Below are 25,714 nucleotides of genomic sequence, written 5' to 3' on the forward strand. Positions count from 1 at the left end.
AGATGGAGAAAATTTTACATGCTTACACATGCGTGTGTGTGTGCGCACACACTTCCCAGTCCAGACAAGCGCTGTTTATTTATTTTTAAAAAAATTTTTTAACGATTATTCATTTTTGAGATAGAGATAGAGCATGAATGGGGGAAGGCCAGAGAGAGAGGAGACACAGAATCTGAAACAGGCTCCAGGCTCTGAGCTGCCAGCACAGAGCCCGACGCGCAGCTCGAACCCACAGACCGCGAGATCATGACCTGAGCTGAAGTCGGACGCCCAACCGACTGAGCCACCCGGGCGCCCCTGGACAAGCGCTGTTTAATATAATGTGAGCCATATATGTAATTCAAACATTTCTAGTGGCCACATTAAGAAAGTTAAAGAAACAACTGAAATTACTTTTACTTCAAGTTTTTATTATTTATTGAGAGAGAGAGAGAGAGAGAGGGAAAGGGAAAGAGGGGGAGAGAGAGTATCCCAAGCAGGCTCTGTGCTGTCAGTGCAGAGCCTGATGCGGGTCTTGAAATCATGAACCCAAGAGATCATGACCCGAGCCCAAACCAATAGTCAGACGCTTAACACACTAAGCCACCCAGGTGTCCCAAAATCACTTTTAATAATAGATTATACTTAACTGATATATCCTAAATATTATTCAAAGTGTTTATATATCTAAACTATCCAACATGTCATCCATATAAAGATTGTTAAGAGGTTTTACTTCTTCAAAAACTACATGTTCAAGGGGCACCTGGGTGGCTCAGTTGGTTGTGCATCCGACTCTTGATTTTGGCTCAGATCATGATCTCAGGGTTGTGGGACAGAGCCCAGTGTCAGGCTCCACACTGAGCATGGAGCCTGCTTAAGACTCTCTCTCTCTCTCTGCCCCTCTCCCCCACTCATGCTCTCTTTCTTTCTCTAAGAATAAGTTTAAAACAAAGTATGTGTTCAAAATCCAGTGTGTATTTTACACTTGATAACACATCTGATACAGAAACATTTTGAGTGCCCAACAGCCACCGGTGGCTCGTGGTGACCATATCGGGTGATGCAGCTTAAGGGTTTCCCTCACTAGCTTCTCTTGGGGGTGCAGGGGCAGGAAGAGACAGGTCTTGGCCAACAAGAACTACCACTTCTGATTAACCTCTGCTCCTGCTTGAAAAAAGTCACTTGTGACAGATGGCAGCTTATCTACTTCTCTGTTAACTCTTTCTCCTAAAAACCAGACAAACAACCACAATGATTACTAACCTGAATGAGATTCCTGGGAAGAGGCCTGTAGCTCACTACCTAATCTACCTTCAGTGATTTCTCCCTGGCTTGGGAACTGCCAACATTTTCACTTCTTCTCCTCCATCTTTGCTGAGAAGGATAGAGGCAGACCACAGAAAGACCCCCTCAGAGGCCATGGCCCAATGGTGGGCTTGTTTCTCCTTGGGCAGTGGTTCCCAAATCTGAAAGACCAGCCTTCCTTCTGAACTCTTTTCCCTGTTCTCCAGAAGGCCTTTCTTGGGCATGATCTCTGGGTGTGCAGAAACCAGCATGGTGTGTGTTGACAAGGCTCCTGCCCTTTCCAGGCCTATTTCCAGCTCTCTGGCTTTAGGTTTCACTTTCTTTTCTTAATTAGACACTAGAAGAACCCACCTTGAAGACCAACTGGCTTTCCCCTACTCTGTTCAACTGGGAGTGGGAGGGATAATTTAGAATTTAGGAGGAGCATGTTGTCTCCACAAGAAAGTCCAAGAGGGGAAACATCTGGCAAGAGCCCCCCCCCCCCCGTTCCTTTCCAGTGTCTCTGGCGTGAGAACGTTCCTTCCTTTGCAGAACTCGGTTCACTCCATCCTTTGGGATGCTTTCAGGCTACTAAGTGTCAAGTGTCTACAGGACTGATGGAGGGGTTCAGCGGAAGGGGAAGAAGCTTGAATCCTCTCTCCCTACTATTAGGTTTCAACAGTTGCCAAACAAGGGAGAGGGTCAGGAGCCAGATTCTGGGAGACTGCTAACTTAGGAATCCCTTTTCCAGTTTTCCTCTAGAGCCTAGAAAAAACACTATGTGAGGCTGGGTGGGGTCCAGAAGGGCCCATTCCATATACAACCACGACGGGAAATGAGCCCCCCACTCTGGGGAAGCAGATCTCGCGGACAGCGGCCCCTGCACTGCTTGCCCCAACCCCGCCCCGCGCGCCGGAGAGAGCCGGATTTGGGGGGGCGGGGCCTCTTCGGCCGCTTGGCCCGTCGCCTTGACGACCCGGACAAGATGGCGATGCTGCGGGGCGGGTTTCTGGGGCCGGACCCCGGGGCGCTGAGCCCCGCGCAGCAGGAGCAGCTAAGCCGCTTCAAGGTGGGTGCGCCCCCCACTCCCGCCTCCGTCAAAGGGCGGCTCCCCCGGGACGGGGGCCGCAAACAGGGGGAGGTCCGGGAGGAGGAGCGCGAGGGCCGGTTCCCGGGTAAAGGGGTGGACGGCTGGGGGGCCCCCGGCGGACCCCTGGGCTCGGGGGCCCTAAACCGAGCCCGACAGGCGCCTGCAGGAAGAACTACAGCGGGCATTTAGACGGGGAAGTGGATCGAAGTTATTGCCGGAGACAGTACCTTCGATCCAGGCAAGAACTTCCGGGCGGTGGAGACCCGGCCTTAGTAATGGCCCCTGAGCCCGAGCAGGCGGCGGCGTGGGGGTGTTGATCTGTAAGAAAGCAGGCGGCTTAAAATGTCACACATCCCGGGGAGAGACCCAGGTCAGAGGCTCATCTTGTTTCCCCAAGGCCTCACCCCCGCAGGTCTTGAACCCTGAAATCTGGCTCCTCATGGAGCGTGACCTTTTTGCTCTCGTTCCCCCAGATTCAGACTCGGATTGCTAACGAAAAATACCTAAGGACGCACAAAGAAGTGGAGTTGCTCATAAGTGGTTTCTTCAGGTAGGTGGTTTTCCCAGCCGGCCACAACTAGTCGGAAATATGACCAGATCTTGGCTGCGGAGACGTGAGTGTGACTGACCTATTCTTTCTTTAAACACTCCTTATTGCTGCCTTTAGGGTCAGAAAGGTATTGTGTGTGTGTGTGTGTGTGTGTGTGTGTGTACACATATAAATATATTTTAAAGGTTGAGAATATTTTATTTTTTATTAAAAGTTTTTTTTTTAATGTTTATTTTTGAGAGAGACAGAGCATGAGCGGGAGGGACAGAGAGAGGGAGACACAGAATCTGAAGCAGGTTCCAGGCTCTGACCTGTCAGCACAGAGCCCTTTGCCTGGGGCTCGAACTCATGAACCATGAGATCACGACCTGAGCCAAAGCTGGACGCTTAACTGGCTGAGCCACCCAGGCGCCTCAAAAGTTAGAGAATATTTTAAAATTGAGTTTTTTCTAACTCTGGGATTTGTGGCACCCAGAGTGTTCTTAAGTTATCTCTAGAGGTTTTCTTCAGTTATCTCTCAATTCTCAAAAATATGAATATTCAGTCATTTTAGCTGTAAGGGTAAGTACGTATCTTCTGATACTTGGAAGAGGTAATTTGGCATTGAGAAACTCAACAGGCAGCCATTGGGTGTAGGACACTATTTTGTTGTTTTTGACACTCCTTTGTCTTTCCTGGATCTTACCGTTTGTTCTTCATATCCTAGTCATTTCTCCAATGGCAGCAGATTCTCACAGGGCAGATAGGAGATGGAGAAAAGGAAAATAGAAACTTCTCTGTGAAGGTTGGTTTATTTGGGCCAGGCATAAGGCTTGGGCAAAAAATAGTTTAGGGGTCTTTTGTCAATGTCAGTCCTGGGGAGCAGGCCATCACTTTTGCACTTTTTCTTTTTCTTTTTTTTAAAGTTTAATAATTAGAGTGTGTGTGTAACCGCATAAGAGGAGGTGGGGGTGGGGTACAGACAGTGAGGGAGAGAGAGAGAATCCCAAGCAGGCTTCATGCTGTCAATGCAGAGCCCCACATGCGGCTCGATCACGAACCGTGAGATCACGACCTGAGCCGAGATTAAGAGTTGTGTGCTTAACCGACGGAGCTGCCCAGAAGCCCCTTTGTACTTTTTCTTCTAAAGGGAAGTAAAGGTTGACATCATTCTTATCCAGGGAGCTTGCAGTCCATATTAGGAATGACTCCAGCAGGGAGGTTAGGGAGAGATGTTAAAAGCCTGAATTAAATCATTTGCATTGTTCACAAACACAAGGTGTTGGGAGGTGGTGGTGAATGAAAAGGGTGGTGTTTTAGTCACATGTCAGGGATGGCCCAACTTCTCTGTCCAGGAAGTTTCTAGGAAGAACTGGGTGTCTGCCTGGCTGCTTCAAGAATAGCCCCTTCTCTTCCTTATTATTCCTACCTTCCAGGCCAGGGAAGCCGCCAGGATTTTCCCTTTGCTGATCTTGAAGCTACCTACAGGAAATTCTCCTGGCCCCTTTTAGGCCTTTCTCTTTCTGAGGTGGAGGTGGGAGGAGGAGAGGAAGTGTACTGGATACTTCAGATGGTTGTCCCCTTGGGAAAAGAGGAAGGGAGAGGAGGGGATGGAATTGGACAGCATACCTGCCCTCACCTGTTCTTCAGGTCTCTGTTCTAGACTCACTCTAACCCGTGAGAAGCTCCAAAGTGTTTTTGTTGGGAAGCAAGCTCTCCACTTGGGTTTTCCAGATCCTAATGATTTATGGTCATTCAGTCACAGCTTTCCAGGGTATACTTGTACACACTGTATGGAACTCTTAATATCTTGAATTTTGGACCTGAAAAAGGAGAAGAGTAGGGAAATTGTAGAAAGGCATTATTAAATATTTTAGTATATAGCTAGGCAGATGAATCTTCCCAAAATTTAGAAGTGATAATGTCATTCCTTGGCTGGAAAAATCTTCAGTGACTACACAGTATTGCCCCCTCTGCCTTTTTTTTTTAACATTCTGTTGAAATGTAATAAAAAGTAGCATACCCTAACCTGAGTGAACTTTCACAAGATGTAGAATATACATGGTACTAGGGTCCAGATCAAGAAATAGAACCTGACTAGCCCCTCAGACCCTTCCAAGGGGCCCTTGGCCCCTTCCAAGCACATCCCCCCCTCAAAATGTAGCCAGGATCCTGACTTGTCTTAGCACAGATTTGTTTTGCCTTTTTTGCACTTTAGTAAGTGGAATTCTACAGTACATGCTCTTTTGTGACAGTTGCTCAATGGTATCTCCTAGACCCCCCCCCTCCCCATTCTCATGCCGGGTATGTTCCACTTTGGGACTATAGTCTGAGTGTTATTCACCCACGCCCTCGCCTCCTGAACTGAGTGTAATCGTCTCTCCCTGGCCTTCCAGCTCTCCATAATATGGCCCCTTTGCTTTCCCCTGTTGTATGTGCCTGCCCCCCAACCAGCCAGACGGAACCTCATCATTCCACTGACCCCATTGACATTGTCGAGGCTGATGACACTCCAAGTGCTCTTCTGACCCTGGGGTTTCAAAGGTGGACAGGACCCAGTCCCTACCCTGAGGAGTTCACCATCCACAGAACATGAGCTGTTTCCTTTCATGTCTGGGCCTTTGCTGCCCCCCTCGGTGTGGGATGCCCTTGTCCTGTCTACTGAAATCTCACGTGCACCTCAAGGGGTGCCAGCTGCTCTATGAAGATTCCCCCTGCCACTCTCAGTAACTGTCTCCCTGTCTGCAGCACACTGTTAACACCCTCTTATAGCCCTTCCTGGAGGTTGCTTGGCCTTTTGGACATTTGAGAACCTACCCCTTCTCGGGGCGCCTGGGTGGCTCAGTTGGTTAGGCATCCGACTTTGGCTCAGGTCATGATCTCGCGGTCCATGAGTTCGAGCCCCGCGTCAGGCTCTATGCTGACAGCTCAGAGCCTGGAGCCTGTTTCAGATTCTGTGTCTCCCTCTCTCTGACCCTCCCCCGTTCATGCTATCTCTCCCTGTCTCAAAAATAAATAAACGTTTAAAAAAAAAAAGAACTTACCCCTTCTCTTTTACTTGACTAATTTCTTTGAGGGGGTGCTGTATTTTATCTTTAAAAAAAAAAAATCATTCCCTCGTATCCAGTATAGTTACTTACACAAAATCTGTGCTCAGTAATTCTCAAATGGAATTCAAGGAGGAGGGAGGCCAAATTCTTAAAGCTTGGGAGGCAGGGCTTTCTGGGTGGGGAGGCCTTCTTCCAGGCTGATGGGCAAGGGCATCCGTGGCCGACGAGATGTGATGTAGAGAGCACTGACCTTGGCACCACAAGACCTGGGCCCTTGGCCCTGTATTTACTCACTTTATGAACTTGGGCAAATGATTAACCTTTTGAAGGTTTGATTTCTTTCATATGTAAAATGGAGTGGGCTCATTGCTGTTTCCCAGGGTTGTAAAGTGAGATAACATTTGTGAACATTCTTTATGAACCATAAAACTCTGTGAGGGACCAGGCCCCACCGGCAGCTCAAGTTCATCTTCTTGGCTTTGTTGATGGTATTGTCCCCTGGCCCCTGTGGGAATCCATGGTTGAACGTGATCCTCGGGCTGTGGGGTTGTGTATCTGTGCCTCGAGGACTAGGCAGCGGGCCTTCACCTCCCGCCTGTGGCTTGGCCTCCGGTTCTGTGAAAATGTTTGTTGAATGAATGACAAGCCTCGCTGGGCTGTGGCGCAGCTGTCCTGGGGGGGCAAGCAATGCCCGGGCTTAGTGCCATCTGGAACACTTTGCCCCCTGCCTCTGAGCAGGACCCAAAGGACATTCACCAGTGGGAGGGTCTTTGTCGGGAGCCCTCCGGCTGACTGACCCCTGGGCGGGTCCATTCCCTGAAAGTGCGGGACCCACAGCCCAGCCCGAGCACAGCCTGCCTTCAAGCCAGCTTTACTCCTGCCCTTATCCCTCATGTTTTCCAGAGAAATGTTTTTGAAAAGACCGGACGACATCCAAGAATTTGCTGCAGGTAAGGCAGCGTCGGTTTTGGTGTCTGAGAAACCAGCACGTTTGTATTATCGCAGATTTGGACTCTGGACAAGCCCACGATTCTCCCTGGGAGTCTGGGTACCTATTCACCTGATGTCCCCCCAGGGAGCTTTGTTCAGAAGGCCCTTTCTTCCACTGTCACTTCCTCAAAATGAGGACAGATCAGAAAGGAGGCGGAGCTTCCTCCTGGTGAGAACCATGAAGAATTTTGAGATTCCCAGAGGAACATACTGGCAGCTCTTTTTTTTTTAAATGTTTATTCATTTTTGAGAAAGACACACACACACACACACACACACACACACACACACACACACACACACACACAGCATGAGCAGGGGAGGGGCAGAAAGAGAGGGAGACACAGAATCCGAAGCAGGTTCCAGGCTCTGAGCTGTCAGCAGGGAGCCCGACATGGGGCTCGAACTCACAAAGGCTTAACCTGTATTTAAGCGGACGCTTAAAGGACTGAGCATACTGGCAGCTCTTTCCCCACCCCAGGAATCCTAAAGCAGGGTTCTCCCCCCTGGCTACGCATTAGAATCACCTGGGGAGCTTTTAAGAGGTGCTTTTTAAGAAATGCTGATGCCTAGGCATACTCCCTGAGGTGATTATTTAATTAGCCCAGGGTTGGGGCCCAGCCCCGCAGTTGTAAAGGCTCCCCAGGTTATCCTAATGGGCTCCACTACCTCCCACTCCCTAGCTGCTGGCTTAAGGTCAAAGGTATTTAGAAGGAAGGGCTGGGTTGGACACTTTCTTGGGTCCTGTTAGCCCAGGGAGTGGTTTTGGCCTCGCACCATTTCTGAGTGAGTCTAGTGTGTCTTTGCTGCCACAGCAGATGCCGCCTCTGATTCACATCATGCCGGGTGTATGAAAACCCTCCTCTGGCGTCATCGTGTGAGAGCCTGGCTCTCCTCGGAGAGGATATTCTCAGAGAGGAGAGGGCGTGATGTCTCCTAGACGAGCTGGCAAGCTAAGCTGAGGCAAGAATAACACTTGGCATTTGTTTGGGCCCCAGGATGGGCCAGGAGCAGAAAACCCCGAGATCCCTTAGCCCTCTGATGGCTCCCTGTGTTTCAGCATGCCGACAGGCTTCTGGGCAGCGGGGAATGGACCGGAGCCATCCTGTGTAAGCCCTTCCTGGGAAGGCCTGAGCTGGCAGGCTCGGGCGGGGACAGCGACCTCCGGATCTGCTGTGACCTCTCCCTGTACCTCGGAAAGCTGGGCTGCCGGGAACAGCCCTACTGAGGCCGAGCCATGCTGGCTTTTGAGCCGAGTAAGCCATCTCCCTCCCTGCCTTTTCCCCTTGGGTTTAGATAATTTTCTCTTTTCGATTCTTATCCCAGAGTATTTCACGGATCCAAGACTTCCCAACAAGATTCACATGCAGCTAATTAAGGAGAAGAAAGCAGCTTAATTAGCAGAATCTTGATGCTCAGCTGCTGAGAGAGACCAGCAAGAACACAGCCTCAGGGTGGGTGTTAACCTCACTTACAGACAGAGGCTTCTTTACTCCTGTCAAAATAAGCACCGTGTTCCCGTGTTCTCGGCCGGGTGGGAAGGAAACCAAAGGGAGAAGCTGCAGAGAAGTTTCACACAGTGTTTAGTTTTCTTGACACTATTTTGGGGAATTAGGGACTGTGAAGAGCGGCCCAGGGTTTGTCTGGCATGTCCATGGCAGGAAGAGACATCTGTCTTCTGAGCCTAGTGAAATGCAGGCGTGTGGGAGTGAAGGGAGTGAAGAGAGCCAGGGAAATGGGGTAGGGCCCGCTCTGCCCGCACCCTGCTGTAGGACTGCAGGGCCCTGAGTGCTCCCACAGTGCCCTTTTCTTTAAGCCCCTGGTGCGGGGGCTTCCCATTGCTTCTGGAAGGGGCAGGAGCAGTTTCCCTCCTTGCATCTTGGGCTGGGGGCTTTCCTGCTTGGTGGAGGGGGGACATCTTTATACCACGCTCTGCCATGAGGGCTATCTCACATTTTTCAGGCAGGATGATTTCTGAAGTGATTTTGTGGGCTGGGATTGTTTGGTGTGAGGTGGGACAGGGCCACGTTCCTGATTTAACAGCACCGTTTGTGTTTTGCAGGACCGCCTGGAAGCAGGAGAGCCCTGGTGCCATCAGTGTGGGTTTCCAGGCCGCCTCGGGCCTGGTCTGCTGTTACAAAGGCTTGCAAAGCTACTCATTAAAAACAGATGTTTCCGCTGTATTTCACTCCAGAGGAGGAAGTCCTTCTGTGTGGGGATAGCTCTGCTCCCGCTCTGACCCACTAGGCCAGCCCGCCTCTTGCTCCCAGAGCCAGGGCTGGACAGAACAGGGATGGGGACCCTGTGGAGACTGCGGGGGGGTCCTGTGGGGACCCTGTGGACAACTGATTGGGGTGGAAACAAACTGAGCCCACGCTTCAGCGGGGCTCTTTGGGGTTTTTTCTTTCATCTTCCCTCCTGGGTTACTGTACAGAGTGTGCGGGCGATGACAAACCTCTTTAGCAGTGACACCAGAACCCGCTTGAAGGACGGTGAGAAAACGAGATGGGACCGAGAAAGCCCATTTAAGGTAATGTGTCTTGTGAAATATGACTCTAACAGGTGACTCGAGGTGGTGGAATTTGTTCTTGAGGATTTTTAGCAACAAGCCACCCGTCCATTTGGTTTTCAGCTAACAGGCAGGGGAGTGGACCAGTTGGCCTTGAGAGGTCCTTTCCAGGCCCAGAAAGCATAGACGTTTCCTGTGTTTATGCCCCACCTCTCTGACCTCCACATCCCACTGTTTGAAGGACCTCTCACCTGTGTGTCTTGTGTCCACATCACCATAGCAACAGGCACAGCCACAAGCAGTCTCATCCATCTTGTTCCCAGCTGCCAGCACCTGCCGTAGTAGAAGAGCATCTCGAGAACTATTAAAACTATTCATGATAAGCTATAGAACAGGAACCTGAGGAGTTATTTGGGTACTTTCAGAATCACACTTCAGCAGCTGTGGCTCCGACAGTGAGGTGTCCCTGTTTAGAAAATCTGAACGAAGTCTTCAGCAGAAAACACACATGTGCTGAGGACCTCTGATGTGAAGTGTTAAATTAGACACTCTTAGAAACTTTCCTGGGAGGGGAGGCCTGCAGCAAGGTGGGGAGAGAACGAGGTGTTTTTCAGATGCTTGAGTGTATGATGTGATCCTGTGAGGGTACAGTGGCTCATTCCTGGGGGGTTTCCTGGCAGGAAGAAGAAATGCATTTTGATTAGCATGTATTTGCGGGCCAAGGAAAGCATGCATTTGGCACGTGGTCACAGTGCACCTGCTCTGTGGGACACAGTCTGCCAGGTCCACTGGGTGCGATGGGGAGGCCATCCTGCCACGTGATGGCTTAAAGTCTGGGAGGAGATGTGCGGGTTTTCTCCCCAAACCTTAACCGTTTGGATCTCTCACCTTTTAGACTGAAAGCTCCATCAGAGCAGGGACCAAATCTATAAACCGGACTTGTTCAGTGCTGAGTTTCTGACTTCCGGCCCAGTGTCTGGCACACAGCTAGTGCTCAGTGACCATCTGTGGGAAGAATGAATGCTTGCATAACTGAGTGAGCAGTCGTGTTATATCAGCCCCTATAAAGGCTAGAATGTAGGGCCCCTTGGTGGCTCAGTCATTTGAGCGTCCAACTCTTGATTTTGGCTCAGGTCATGATCCCAGGGTGGTGGGATCAAGCCCTGCATCGGGCTCAGATGAGCGTGGAGCCTGCTTGGGACTCTCGTGCTCTCTGTCCCTCTCCCCCACTCATTCACTCTCTCTCTTTCTCTAAACAACACCACAAACACAGACTGTAGACACTGGTGACAGAAGTAGGTACATATAAAGGAGGAGGGAAGAGAATACGTTGTCAGTCTGCAGGAGTGAGGGAAGCCTCAGGGGAACTGACATGTGCTAGGTGGGAAGGGATTTGCCAGGGAGATGTGGGGGTGGAGGAGTCAGGGTGCCACAGGTGCTTCCATTTTGCTGAGGGTGGTGGTGGCAGACCCTGTTTGTTGCCGGCTCATCCTTGCCCCCCCCCCTTTTTCTTAATGTATTTATTTTTGAGACAGAGACAGAGCATGAGCAGGGGAGGGGCAGAGAGAGAGGGAGACACAGAATCCGAAGTAGGCTCCAGGCTCTGAGCTGTCAGCAAAGAGCTGGAAGTGGGGCTTGAACTCACGGACTGTGGGATCATGACCTGAGCTGAAGTCGGATACTTAACCGACTGAGCCACCCAGGTACCCCATCCTTGCCCCTTTCTTGCTAATGGAGCATCGGCTTTGTTGAGGGCAGCAGTGGGCTCGGCCCCAAGCGGCGGAAGGATGGCATTTACTGAGCAGCAACTACATTCCTTGGTTTCCCAGCCTGCCTTGCAGCAAGGGCAGCCACGTATACAAACACACTGTGGGTTTCTAGGAAAGCTTTTACTTTCTTAACAAAAATAAGGGGGAGAGGGAGTTTGACAGATGAAGATGGTGTGCCCCACCCCCCAACTTTCTCACCTTCCTGATTTGAACCTGCATGTGATGTCTAGAGCCAAGAAGCCGTGGTAAGGCCGTGAAGGGATGGGCAGGAGGGTGAGAGAGCCAGCCCTCCAGAGTGGCAGAGAGGAAAGATCAGAAGATTGAGGCCCTGGTGGCATCTTTGAGCACTTGAACAGCCTAGCACATGCCTGCCTTCGGACTTCTGGACAAGTGAGAAAAATCCATCTGTGATTTGTTTTGAAAGGCCACCAGAGTTTAAGTCCTGACCCAGCACTTACTAGATGTGTGGCCTTGGCCAAGGCACTTAACTTCCATGAGGTTAGCTTTCTCACCTATAAACCAAAACATGTAATTTGTTCCTCTTGGGGCTGCTGGGTTAGGGACAAAGCAGGGACAGTGCCTGGCATGTGGGCAGTGTTCACGAGGCGGTCTGACTGGAGGTGGGCACAGTGCAAGGGCGGGAGTGGTGGGAGAAGATGCCAGATGGGAAGGTGGGACAAGTCACAAAGGGCACTGCCTGCTGGGCACGGGAGGGGGATTTGTATCGTGCAGGCAATGAAGAGCCAGCAAAAGATTTTAAACCAACAGTTCATGAAGAGATGTGCGTTTAGGAAGTGTCGGAGTGTGAAGACCAACTAGGGGAAACTCGGACTAGAAATGGAGAGCCCCGTAGTCCACACCACCTCCCCACCCGCATCTTAGCAGGTCTGTGCCGACTCCTGCGCGCTTTGTGAGCTGCTCTGCGTGGAACAGAAAATCAATTTACAGCTGCTCTCGCCAGTGGGGCGTTATTCTTCTCACCCAATAGAACCCCAGGCTGTAGGCAAGATCCAAAATTTCAGTGGTGTCAACCAGCACCCCGACGGGCTTCCGTATCTTCTGCCCTAGCCTGGGGCCTCACTGTTGGGAGGGGCTGCTTCTGTACTCCAGGCGGGGAGAAGGAAGGAGAAGAGAAGTTTTCCTGGAAGTCCCCGTCACCTTCCTCTCACAGGCCAGATCAGGGTTGTGAGGTCTAGCCAGGTGCTCTAGCGACCAGGAAAGGGAACCTTTAATTCCTCTAGCTTCTAGAGAAGAACGTGTCCAGAGAAGAGTGGGAATTGCTGTTGGGTCAGCCCCAAAGCAGTGTCTGGCCTCCATGGTTCCTTCTCCATGTCCTGGCTAGTATGATCCTCTTAGAAACCTGAGTCAGACTGTCACTCTCCTGCCTGAAACCCTCCCGTGGTCTTCCAGGCACTTAAAATCCAGATGGCTCTCCAGGAGCCTTGGAGCCTTGCAAGACCCCCTCTCCCTCTCGGACTTTTCGGGCCCCCTGACTCCTTCCTGTCCGTGTTCCAGACACACAGGTCTTTTCTCCTTCACACGTGCCAGAGGAGCTCCCAAGCCAAGACCTTCGAACTCTGCTTGGATTCTCTTCTCCAGGCCTTCATGGGGCTGGCGGTCCAGCTGGGATCACCTGCTCTGAGAGGAAGCCTCTATTTAGGGTGCAGGCCTTGCTTCTCACACATGTTGGGTCCAGAGTGGTCTCAGGACCTGCCTCTGCAGTTTCCCCCTTCCCGCAAGGCTGAAGGATCAGCAGGAAGGGACTATACCAGGGATACGATACTGGTCTTTCTTTTCTGGAAAGTGGGTCTTCCCCAGAACACTCCGCCCCCCACCGCCAGCTCCCACTACCATCTCATCGACCAGACCTGTGTACATGGCCTCCTCCTCAAGGGAGGCTGGGAAGTCCATGTGTTTAGTCAACCCACGATGCCTGAGATAGGCACTTTCTCCGAGTCCTTTCCTAGGGATCCAACTGTCCAGCCTTCCCCAGACATTTTTAATTGTCCCGCCCCGCCCAAGGCTGCAGCGCAGGGAGGGGGGCGGGTGCTGATCTGTGCAGGGGCCTGGAAATAGATGAAGTCTAGTGTTAGGAGGAGGAGTTGGTGGGATGCAGTTTGAATGCGGTGGAGTTCTAAGGGAAGGCACAGGCTCTAGAATGACTTCCTGGCTTCTTGTATGGGCAGAGGGAGAAGTGACGGGATCACTCACACAGAGGGAAGCAGGGGGCAGGGGAAACGGAGATGGATTCAGACCCGGAGGTGTCCACTGGGTTTACAACTGGGCTGTGGGCGAAGTTAGTGTGAACCACTGCAGTGGGGTCGATGGGGGTCCGGCTGAGTGGACTTCCTAGCGGATGTGAACTGGGGAGGTGGGTATGATGCACCTAGCATGGCGGCGGAGGCTGCCACTGAGGAAGGGCGGTAGTCAGCCATGGCAGCCGGGTCAAGGGTGGGCTCTTGTAAGGGGAGCTGGTTGGGCATCCAGCTATCTGGCATTTTTCATCTCTTGAGATCTGGTTTACCTTTGGGCTAAAAACGGTAGGAGCCTCTTGGAAATGTTGCACAGGTTGGACCTGATATCGGAGGTAATGGGGACTAACAGACATACCTAACTATGCCACCTTGTGACCCGGAATGACCTGTGTCAGCTCTTCCTCCTCACACTTGGGGCAGTGGCTCTCACAGGCCTGCAGGAAGAATCACCCCAGTCTTTTTTTTTTTTTCCTAATACTTATTTTATTCTTGAGAGAGAGAGCGAGCACAAGTGGGGAAGGGGCAGAGAGAGAGGGAGACCCAGAATCCGCAGCAGGCTCTGAGCCACCCAGGCGCCCCTGGATCGCCCCAGGCTTGAGGCACAGGGTGGCAAGGAGAAAGGGCAGCATCTAGAGGGTGAGGCGCTCTCCTTCCAGCCAGACGGGCTTCTACCGCCCTCTCCTGGGCATGGCTGCGGAGCCGGGACGCCCCTGGAGACCGCCCGTTCCAGGCCTGAATGAAACGGTCAGCTCAAGAGAAACAGGGCTTAGGAATGGAGAAATAGTCACAAATTCACAGATTCCTGTAGAAGGAAGTTTCTTCAGAAGTTACAACACCCAGGGCCTCGTCTCTAGCAGTCCTGTTCCATGAACTCCTGGATGTTTCTTTTCTTTTTTTTTTTTTTTTTTAAGTTTAACGTTTGTTTATTTTTGAGAGTAAGACAGAGTGTGACTGGGGGAGGGGCAGAGAGAGAGGGAGACACAGAATCCGAAGCAGGCTCCAGGCTCTGAGGTGTCAGCACAGAGCCCGACGTAGGGCTTGAACTCATGGACCATAAGATCATGACCTGAGCTAAAGTCAGATGCTTAACTGACTGAGCCACCCAGATGCCCCTGAATGTTTCCTTCTTAAAAGTGCCGGAAGAAAAAAACCTTGGAAGGTTGATCATTCATTCATTCATCAAATATTGAGGTATACTATGTAGCCAGGATGCAAAGTTTGGGGAATAAAACACTCTTCCCTCGTGGAACTCACAGTCTAGTGAGGGAAGACAGATGCATAGATAGATAATTATAATACAGTTTCAAAGGTGAAGGAAGAGAAACATGCAACTCATGATGGGCATGCAAAGGGGGTGAGCAGACAATGTGTCCCAGCGTGGGAACAGAACACCACCAGATGGACCAGGATTGTGGGCCCAAGTTACTAATACCACATCTCCCCATTGTTAGCTCTGAAGAGCAGTTCTCATTTCCTCCAAGGGAAGTTCTTGCTGAAGTCTTGCCTCACTTTTATGTCTGTGTTTAACAGTCTGTCAGGGCCTTGCTTTTCACAGAGGGGCATGCTACTAGATGTTACGTTTGAGCATCACTGACATGACCGAACTCTAGGGATGCTAATATTCGATGCACAAAAACATCTCCCTGGGAGCAGGTCGGCCTGTGCCTATGGACATCCTGGGGAAAATTCAGCTTTGTTTTTTTTCAACGTTTTTATTTATTTTTGGGACAGAGAGAGACAGAGCATGAACGGGGGAGGGGCAGAGAGAGAGGGAGACACAGAATCGGAAACAGGCTCCAGGCTCCGAGCCATCAGCTCAGAGCCCGACGCGGGGCTCGAACTCACGGACCGCGAGATCGTGACCTGGCTGAAGTCGGACGCTTAACCGACTGCGCCACCCAGGCGCCCCTCAGCTTTGATCCAGAAGAACCAAATGTGCCTTACGTACCATTGCCTCTCCCTAAATGCTTGTTGAAAAACAATAGACTCTCAGTGTTCTTTTTTTTTTTAAGTTTATTTATTTTTACTTATTTTGAGAGAGTGTGTGAGTGGGGAGAGACAGAGAGCGAGGGAATCCCAGGCAGGCTCTGCACTCTGAGTGCAGAGCCTGATGGAGGGCCCAAAGTCATGAACCGAGAGAAGCTGAGCCCAAGTCCAGAGTTGGATGCTTAGCCAACTCAGGCACCCAGGCCCTCAGCATTCTTAAACCAGCCCTTTTTGTTCCCTTGGGTTGCTGAGTTTCTTCATCTCTCAAGGGGAATAACATTCCCTTGTGGATTTGTTGTGAGGGCTGTCATTACGCACCCAGGCACCCATACCCATGTCTGGCCTGTGGTATTATTTCAACGAAGGAGCAGAACTCAGTGCATTCTCTCTCCAGGGCCAGGATTGGTTACCGAGGACAGGTCACAGTGGGTGCCCTGGTGAAGAAAGGGAGTAAACTAAATGCAAGTTAACATGTTGGAGTTTAGGACTATTTACTGTGAGACTGATGATGTAGAGCTTTCTCAAGAAAGCTTCTTCCGGGCCCAACACAATGCTTCAGTAATCACACTTTTGACCCCATCTCTCACAGGCCCCAGGGGGACTGGAATCGGAGATCCTTCAGAAGCAGGACTTCACAACGTACCCTATTCTTGCATCATCAGGGTGGAGAAGTGACAACACAGAGCCCTCAAAGAAGTACAGAGACGTGAGGATCTCTGGGGGTGGGGAGAACAAAATGCTAGTAGGTGTCTGATAGCTGTAGGGTGGCTTCATTGTCCAATTAACAAGTACCTGAAAACAGAATCTGATGGAACGAGGCTCAGTTGATTACTGTGATTCATTTCCACACTTCATGACTAGAGAAAAGAAAACCAAATGCCAAAGAGGACTGAATTGTAGACCTTCTCCAAGTGGAAATTGCCTTAGATCCACAAGTCCGATCTTAGTGACAGATGAAGAAACTTGCCCACTGATGAGTGGCAGAGGGGCTGGCAACCCCCTGATTTCCCATCTAATGTGATTCCAGTATTTCATGCTAGAAAAAATAAACCTAGAATTATTTAGCTGGGAGAACAAAGCACGGCTACATGACAGTTCAGGAACACGGAAGTGTTATACCTCTGGGTAGTTAACCAGCCTTCTAACTGTAGGTGAGGACAAAATCCAGTCATCCCTTCGGCTAACATTGAGTGCCAGCTATATCTCACTCAAAACCATTTCCGGCTCCATGAGTTTCGTGAATTCACTGTTCTGCACTTCGTCTTGAACGAGATATGGGAACATCTATTGAGTGTAAAGAAGGGAAGTCCCCCGCCTCTAGGAAGGTGAGCTGCCCAGTGTATTCTTGATCACATGTACTGAAGAGGTCATAGTGGTGTTAGGACTCATCTATACAATCCAAACACATTGTTTGGCTTTGGACTATGCCACTTTCTGATTTTTTTCCCTCAGCTGATGGCCCTGCCTGCCCACCCCAGACCACCTAGGAGGGAAGAGAAGTTGTCTGTGGCTGTCCTCGGTGCTTAAAGGTGCTGTAGTGGATGCTATGCTGTGCCATCCATCCGGACACCCCTCTTCAGGACTGACACACTCACCCCTGTGCCCCCTCCTGTCCATGCTGCTGGGAATTTTGGTGGCTAACAGTTCTCAGCTGAGACCCATCTAGGGATTGCCCTCCATTGAAAAATCATCCAAGTCCACACCCCCTCCTGAGACAGCCTGTAGCGGTTGGTCAGTGTGGGAGGACAGAGGTCTGATTCTCTTGCCGCTGCGGGGAAAACTCTGAAGGGTCACAAGAGCTCCAGAGTTCCTGTGTCCAATTCTGTGGCCTTCTCGCTCTCACAGGTGGTGCTGATACCAACACAAGCTTCATAAGCCTTTACTCAGATTTCTTTAAAAAACAAAACAAAACACATTTTATTTATTGTTTTTAAGTAATCTCTACACCCAGCATGGGGCTGGAACTCACAACCCTGAGATGGAGAGTCCCACCCTCCACCGACTGAGCCAGCCAGTGGCACCCTTTACTCAGATTTCGGTCTCAAAGTGTGTTTGCCCGGAAACTCAACCTGCCAAGAATCGGTGCCAAGACTACCAAGGAGAGCTGAATCTAAACTGTGATTTTGTTTTATTTTTTATATTTTACTGATAGATTGGTGTGGTTGACATCTTTATTGCTTTGGAGGTGGGGGCAGGTGCTCAGGAGCTCTTGGTGGGGGCGGCTCCCTCTTCACCGGCACAGGCTTCTGGCAGCCATGTGCACATCTGGGCGGTACTTGCTCTTGCGGGTCGTGTGCTTGGTGCTACTGAGGGTGGCCCGGGCATTCTTGTTGACAGCAGTCCTCACGCAGGAGGTGGCGGGGTTTCACTGGCCGGATCTCTGCTTCCTGACCACCGCTGCACCATGCCTTTGGTCAGCAGCTCGGTGCCCACCCGTGCCCACCCATGCCCACAGTCTTGCGGTGAAACAAGCCTGTTGTAGCAGAAGGAGTTGTGAGCCTTCGGTTATCTGGCTGGGTGCTGGGTGTCTTCTTCTTCCTCTTGATCAGGAAGCTGGAGCAGCGCCACACGACCAGACGCGGCAGTGGGCACACCTGACGCAGCCTCGCACTATGGGAAAACAAATGGGGATTTCAAAGGATTTCAAAGCCGAATCACCTGTTGGCCAGCTGGCAGTGAGGCCCCCCCATCCCCGGTGGTAGGTAGAGCATGCGTGGCCCCCGCACACTGGATCAGTGCAATTGTTGAAACCCTCACTGGCCGTGAAGTAGGATGGGATCCTGGGGAAAGGCAACGCATCGGTGGGGGAAATACACCGTGTCTGAGAAGTTATAAAGACCGTGGGATTGGGCGGCTGCTCTGCTGGAGGCTCTTGATACCTCGGGGAAAAGGTGATGAAGGGCTGAGGGTAATTAATCACCAGCTAAAGGCCGACTGTAAAGCCTGAGGCCCTCCTTGGCAACTTATAAAGAGACTTTTACCTCCTGCATCTTCAGGACCCTGAGAATAAGCTCCAAGATTTAATTATGAGAGTAGGAGAGCTCCCGAGCAGTTTGAATTCTTAACTCTGGCAGGTCTGTTTGGAAGGAGACACGGACTGGGACATCTGGGTCGATGCTTTTGAACATCCTGAATCCCCCATTCTCCTGCATCCCTCTGGCCTGCGAAAGTACCTACTTCTTCCTGTCAGAGGCCATCCCTCCTCCCTTACCCAAAACTGGGTGCCCCCTCATGGAAGACTGCCCTGCAGACACCAGTGGGCCTGGCCAGCATGTACTGGCTGCAGATGGTTGAAGATGTGTTGGGCTGGGTTATGAAGTGTTGGATCAAGGAGGGTGGGATATAAAGTTTGATAAGGAAGATGGATATGGAAGTAACTTCCCGTGATACAGGACTTAATGCTCTAACAAGGCCCCCAAGAGATGTTGCTAATACTCGGATAAGGTGCCTCTTAGAAAGTCAGAGGAAGCCATGGCCCACATTAAGTGAAGCAGAAATGCCAGAACAGGGTGCCTGGGTGGCTCAGTCAGTTAAGTGTCTGACTTTGGCTCAGGTCATGATCTCAGTTTGTGAGTTCGAGCCCCGTGTCGGGCTCTGTGCTGACAGCTCAGAGCCTGGAGCCTGCTTCAGATTCTGTGTCTCCCCCTGGCTCTGCCCCTCCCCTGTTCATGCTCTGTCTCTCTCTCTCTCTCTCAAAAATAAATAATAAAAAATTTTACAAAAATGCCAGAACAGTCATGGTAGATGGTGGAAGAAAACATCAAAGGGCTAAAAAACGTGGGCATCTTAGAGTAAATATGCTAAGTAAAGCCAGAAAAGTCACCAAATGATTATGTTCCATGAGAGGGCCCAAGGGTAGTCCATCTACTGAAGCGATAAAGAATGTCCTGGTGAGACAGGCACCAGTTTCATTGAGAAGCTCAGGGATGGCCTCGCCCTAAAGGCTAGTGCTGAACTGTCACAGAACTGGGCTCACTGGTAGCAGTGGGGATGGCAGGGCACTGGAACAGGCAGGTGGTGGGTGCCTAACTGTTGGAATCAAAGTAACTGAATTACTGCACTGGGCAGGAAGGTTGGACAGGCTTCCAGGGTCTGAATCTGATTGGCAGATTGCTGGAGATGATTCACAGAACATGGCTTTCCTAGGAACGAGATAGATGGCACTCAACAAGGCTATTTTTTTTTTAATGTTTATTTTTGAGAGAGAGAGATAGAGCAAGTGGCGGAGGGGCAGAGAGAGAGGGAGACACAGAATCTGAAGCAGGCTCCAGGCTCCGAGCTGTCAGCACAGAGACACGGGGCTCGAACTCACGAACTGTGAGGTCATCACCTGAGCCAAAGTTGGACACTTAACCGACTGAGCCACCCAGGCACCTCTCAACAAGGCTATTATTGCCCGATCTGTACCATAAAAAGAAATCAAGGATGGACGATCAGGAGGCTGAGGACAGCCACCTGATAAAAAGTTACAATTCATTAAAAGAGAAAACCTTATAGTTCCTTCCCGTTTCTACACCTGAGCCAGCTTTAAAAAATCATCCTTTATTGGGGTGCCTGGGTGGCTCAGTCAGTTAAACGTCCGACTTCGGCTCAGATCATGATCTCATGGTTTGTGGGTTCAAGCTCTTCATCGGGCTCTGCGCTGACAGCTCAGAGTCTGGAGCCTGCTTCAGATTCTGTCTTTCTCTCTCTCTCTCCCTCTCTGCCCACTTGTTCTCTCTCTTTCTCTCTCTCTCTCAAAATAAATAAACATTAAAAGTTTTTTTTATTGAAGTATAATTTATTTACATTAAAACTCACCAATTTAAAACGTACATTTTAGTAAGTTTTTCAAATTAACCATCACCACAAGATAGGTAACGTTTCCATCATCCCACAACATTCCCTTATGCCCAGTGAGGTATTAGAAGAGCCAACTTATAACATCTAATGAGATCTGATTGTTAGCTAGCACCTCTTGCATACGCAGTGTTCAATGACATCACACTGGATACATGAAATTGTCAGTGGAAGGGGTATTTACACCACAGAAATTGGCAAATGCTACAAACCAGGGCGTCCTTCCCACTGAAAGCAGGTTGTTAAACATTTACTAGCCCACCACTGCTCATGCCCCTTTGCAGTCCAATCCCCATCCAAAGTCTGGCTCCTAGCCACCGCTGATACTTTGTCACAAGAGTTTTGCGTGAATGGAATCATATAGCATGTAGTCCTTTGTGTTTGTCTTCTTTCACATAGTGTATCTTTATATATTTATTTTTAATTAATTTATTTAGTTTGAGAGAGACATAGTGCGAGTGGGGCTCGAACTCACAAAATTGGGAGATCGTGACCTGAGGTGAAACCACGAGTCGGACACTTGACTGACCCAGCCACCCAGGTGCCCCTCACATAGTGTATTTTTAGATTTATCAGTGCGGTGTGTATCATTAGTTCCTTTACCTTGATGAGCAGTATTCCATTGTTTATGTAATGCTGATGGCCATGTTTCCATTTGGGGTCATAAAGTTCCTATGAACATTAATATATCATTAGTAATTTTTCATTTCTCTTTAGTAAATGCCTGGGAACAGGGCTCCTAAATTAAATGGTAAGGGCATGTGTAACTTTGTAAGGAATTGCCAAAGCCTTTTCCAAAGGCTATCGCATCCTGCATTCCTACCAGGAACATCTGACCAGTTTCTCTGAATCCTCACCAGCATTTGGTGTTATCAGTTTTTAATTTTAGCCATTAAAATTTTTTTTAAATGTTTTATTCATTTTTGAGAGACAGAGAGAGGCAGAGCGTGAGCAGGGGAGGGGCAGAGAGAGAAGAAGACATAGAATCTGAAGCAGGCTCCAGGCTCTGAGCTGTCAGCACAGAGCCCGAGGCAGGGCTCAAACCCAGAATCGTGAGATTATGACCTGAGCCAAACCTGGATGCTTAACTGACTGAGGCACCCCTAATTTTAGCCATTTTGATAGGTGTATAGTAAGATCTCATTTGTGGTTTTAATTTGCATTTCTCTCATGGCTAATTATGTTGAATATCTTTTCATGTGCTTATTTTCCCTCTATATACCCTTTTTGATAAAACATGTTCAGGTCTTTTGCCCATTTTCTGGTCAGATTGTAATTTTTTTCACTTTGAGTTTGAGAGTTCTTTTTACATTCAAGATACTGCTCCTTTGTTAGATCCATGATTTGCAAATATTGTGTGTCCCAGTAGCTTGTCTTTTCATCCTCTTCACATGGGCTTTCCAAGACCATATTTAAATTTTAATGAGGTCCACATTCTTGATTTTCCCTTATGGATCATTTGGCATCAAATGTAAGAACTCTTTGGGGTGCCGGGCTGCTCAGTCGGTAGACCATGCAACTCTTGATCTCAGCATTGTAAGTTTGAGCCCTGCATTGGGTGTAGAGATTACTTAGAAATAAAAATCTTAAAAAAAAAAAAAAAAAGAACTATTTGTCTATTCATAGATCTTGAAGATTATCTATTTTTTTTAAAAAAAGTTTTATAGTTTTAGTTTATATTTAGGTCTGTGGCCATTCTGAGTTAAATTTTGTATAGGCTGTTAGATGTAGGTTAAGTTTTATTTTGTGCCTATTGCTCTAGCTTTGTTGAAAAGGTTGTCTTTCCTCCATTTTATTGTTTTGGTATCTTTGTCAAAAAAAAAAAAAAAGTTGGGCACATTTGTGAGTCTGTTTCTGGGATCTGTATTCTGTTCCATTGATCTATGTGTTTATCTCTCCACCTACAGGGATACCCAGCATTGATTATTATAGCTATATAATCTAAAATTTGGGTAGACTGATTTCTCACACTTTATTCTTCTTTTTCAAAATTCTTTAAGTTATGCTAGTTCCTTTGCCTTCCACATAAACTTTAGGACAATCTTGTATATGTTTACAAAAAAAAAAATATTGGGATTTTGGTAGTAATTACATTAAACCTGCATATCAGTATAGGGAAGAAGTGACATCTTTACTATGTCAAGTCTTTTGATCCATGAACAACAGTATGTCTCTCCATTTATTTAGATCTTTGATTTTTTCATCGACATCATGTAGTTTTTACCATATATATCTCGTATGTTTTGTTAGATTTATACCTATGTATTTTTGAACAATTTTAAAGTGTATTGTATTTTTAATTTTGGTGTCCACATGTGTGTGTGTGTGTGTGTGTGTGTGTGTGTGTGTGTGAATTTATTTTTAGGAGTTTTTTTGTAGATTCCTTTTTTGTAAGATTTTCTACATAGACAATCATGTCATCAGTAAATGGGGACAGTTTTCTTTTTTCATCTGTATGCTTTTTAGTTCCTTGTCTTGCCTTATTGCACTGTCTAGAACTACTAGCAGTATGTTGAAGAGGAGTGAGAACAGATATACTTGCCTTTTTCCTGATCTTAGGAGAAAAGTGCTCAGACTTTCACCATTAAGTATAATATTAACTGTAGACGTTTTGTAGGTGCTTTTGTCAAGTTGAAGAAGTTTCCCCATACTCCCATTTTTCTGAGAATATATATATTTTTAATCATGAATGGGTGCAGACTTTTACCAAATGATTCCTCTCCATCAATTGATGATCATGTAATTTTCTTCTTTGGAGGGTTACTGTGGTAGATTACACAGATTGACTTTTGAATATTGAGCCACATTTGCATCCCTGGAATAAACCCCAGTTGAGCATGGTATATAAATCTTACCACAATTTGATACAATCTATGTGCTGATACTTTGTTAAGGAGTTTTGCAGTTATATTCATGAGAGATATTGGCCTGTACTTTCTTTTGTACTATTGTTTTGTTTGTTTTCATGGTAATACTAGGAATTGGGAAATATTCTCTCCTATTTTGTGGAAGAAATCATACAAAGTTAGCGTTACTTCCTCTTTAAACATCTGGTAGAATTCTCCAGAGAAACCATCTGGACCTGAGAGCTTTTTGGGGGGACATGGGGGGCAGATCTTTAAATTATGAATTAATTCTCCTTAATTGTTATAGGGCTATTCAAACGATCTGTTTCACCCTGGGTCAGTTGTGGTAGTTTGTGCTTTTCGAAGGATTTGGTCCATTTTGTCAAATTTATGCATGTAGAGTTTATAGTGTTCCCTTGTCATTTTTTGATATTTGTGAAGTTTCTAGTGATATGCTGTGTTTCATTTCTGATATTTGTAGTTTGTGTCTTTTTTTAGTCAGTCTTGCTAGTGGTTTGTCGATTTTATTGGTGTTTTTCAAAGAACTAGCTCTTTCATTGATTTTCTTTTTTTCTTTTATAAATTCCTTTGCTTTCTGTTCCTTATTTTTTTTGTTATTTCCTTGCTCATGCTTGTTTTGAGTTTACTTTGGTCTTCTTTTTCTAAGTTCTTGAGGTGGGACTTTAGATAAAATGTATGCATTTAGTGCTTTGATTTTTCCTCAGCACTGCTTTAGCTGTGTGCAACAATGTTTGGTATGTTTTCATTTTTATTCAGTTCAATGTATTTAAAATTTATTTCCCTTGAGAATTCCTTATTGACCCATGAATTATTTAGAAGTGCATTTAGCTTTGAAGTATTATAAGATTTTCCTCCTTTCTTTCTACTGTTGGTTTCTATCTTATGTCCATGGTCATCAGAGAACATGTTCTGTATGACTCCATTTTTAAATCAGTTGATATTTGTCTTATGGTCCAGGTTACGGTCTATCTTGGTATATGTTCTGCTGGAGCATAATAAAGGTCTATTCCGCTGCTGTTGGATGGATGGAGTGTTCTATAAACGTTGATTAGGCCCTGCTGTGTTGTCATTTCAGTATTGGCACCTATTGATTGTCTTTTTTCATTCAGTTTGAGATCTTCTTGGTTCTTGGTATGATGAGAGACCCCCTCCCCATATATAATGACTTTATTTATTTTAATGTTTATTTATATTTGAGAGAGAGAGAGAGCGCACAAGCAGGGAAGGGGCAGAGAGAAAGAGGGAGACACACAATCCAAAGCAGGATCCAGGCTCTGAGCTGTCAGCACAGAGCCTGATGTGGGGCTCGAACCCACAAACTGTGATATGATCTGAGCCGAAGTAGGATGCCCAACTGACTGAGCCACCCAGGTGCCTCAAAACTTTATTTTTTTAAGTAATCTCTACACTCAACATGGGGTTTGAACTCACCACCCCAAGATCAAGAGTCGTGTGCTCTTCTGACAGTCAGGCAACCCATGATGACTTTTTATTGGAACCTAGATATTTTTGTGTTATGAGATTGAATCAAAATTTAAACTTCTGTTTTAACTAACTTTCTGTGAACTGCTTTGGCATGGGAAGGGGAGGTGGGACTTCATGACCCTCCTCCACCAGCTCTAATCTCTGGCTTTGAGATTCCCCCCTCTGCAATGCTCCCTACAGCACAGTGCAGGAAACTATTTCTAGGTTCGTGGCCATTCTGAGTTAATTTTTGTATAAGGTGTTAGATGTAGGTTAAGTTTTATTTTGTGCCTATTGCTCTAGCGTTTGTTGAAAAGGCTGTCTTTCCTCCATTGAATTGTTTTGGTATCTTTGTCAAAAAAAAAAAAAAGTTGGGCACAACTCTCAGTGAACTGAGGCTATCATAGGGCTCATCTCATTTATTTCCCTTTTCTCATTTAACGAAGTTCTGTACTACTTGCTTTTCAATATCCATAAACATTTTTTATAATTTTGTCTGGTTTTTTAGTTGTTTATAATGGGAAGGTGATTTCTGTCGGTGGAAGTAGAAGTCTTCCCGAACCAGTTTTTCAGCTGGAAACAACTGATGTAAGAGGCTAGGCCCCTAGAACAGCATGACCCTCTTGCAGGTCCAGCATAATATGTCCTGGACCATATGGACATTCCACAGATCATCACATTACTTCATTCAAAGTAATAATTCCCCTGGTCCTATAAGGACTCACGACCATTTGCTTAATACATGCTGGAGAAAGAGGCACAACCATTTGAGAAACTGTTGTATACAGGGTCTTATCTGATACTGATGTCCATGGATCTGAAGCATCATCATGGCCCCCTGGTATGCGGGGGTGACAAATGTATTCCAGACCCAGGTCTAGCTCTCAGTGGTCCTACTGGGTTTGTAGATCCACCCAGCGGTCATTTCACTGGTCCTTAATGGGTAACTGAGATGGATATATTTGATAGTTGGCAGAACTACACTAACCGTGATAGGGTTAGAAAGGCCAGCACGAAGCTCCTGAAGTTGCTGCTACCATCTCAGGCCAAGATAATAAAAACTACCACAGTAGTGGCCCTCTTGCAGATCTAAAGGATGC

General features: G+C 47.9%; 1 protein-coding gene across 2 annotated transcripts in view; it reads left to right on the forward strand.

Annotated features, from left to right (window-relative positions):
* The first annotated feature begins 2,194 nt into the window (after positions 1-2,194).
* Positions 2,195-25,714, forward strand: part of RIIAD1 (regulatory subunit of type II PKA R-subunit domain containing 1) — a 223,653-nt gene continuing 200,133 nt past the window's right edge. The window contains exons 1-5 of one of the 2 annotated variants that reach the window (XM_086718242.1): positions 2,195-2,335; positions 2,830-2,906; positions 6,839-6,885; positions 8,252-8,379; positions 8,988-9,102. In XM_086718242.1, coding sequence (XP_086574368.1) covers positions 2,252-2,335; positions 2,830-2,906; positions 6,839-6,885; positions 8,252-8,322 — 279 coding nt within the window. In that variant the 5' untranslated portion in view covers positions 2,195-2,251 and the 3' untranslated portion in view covers positions 8,323-8,379; positions 8,988-9,102. Of the gene's footprint in view, positions 2,336-2,829; positions 2,907-6,838; positions 6,886-8,251; positions 8,380-8,987; positions 9,109-25,714 lie in introns of those variants that run through there. The other variant, XM_025912487.2, reaches the window with a different exon arrangement.

The sequence above is a fragment of the Puma concolor genome, chromosome C1 (genome assembly GCF_028749965.1).
Source record: "Puma concolor isolate L17-30 chromosome C1, mPumCon1.1.hap2, whole genome shotgun sequence".
In the NCBI taxonomy this organism is placed as follows: Eukaryota; Metazoa; Chordata; class Mammalia; order Carnivora; family Felidae; genus Puma; species Puma concolor.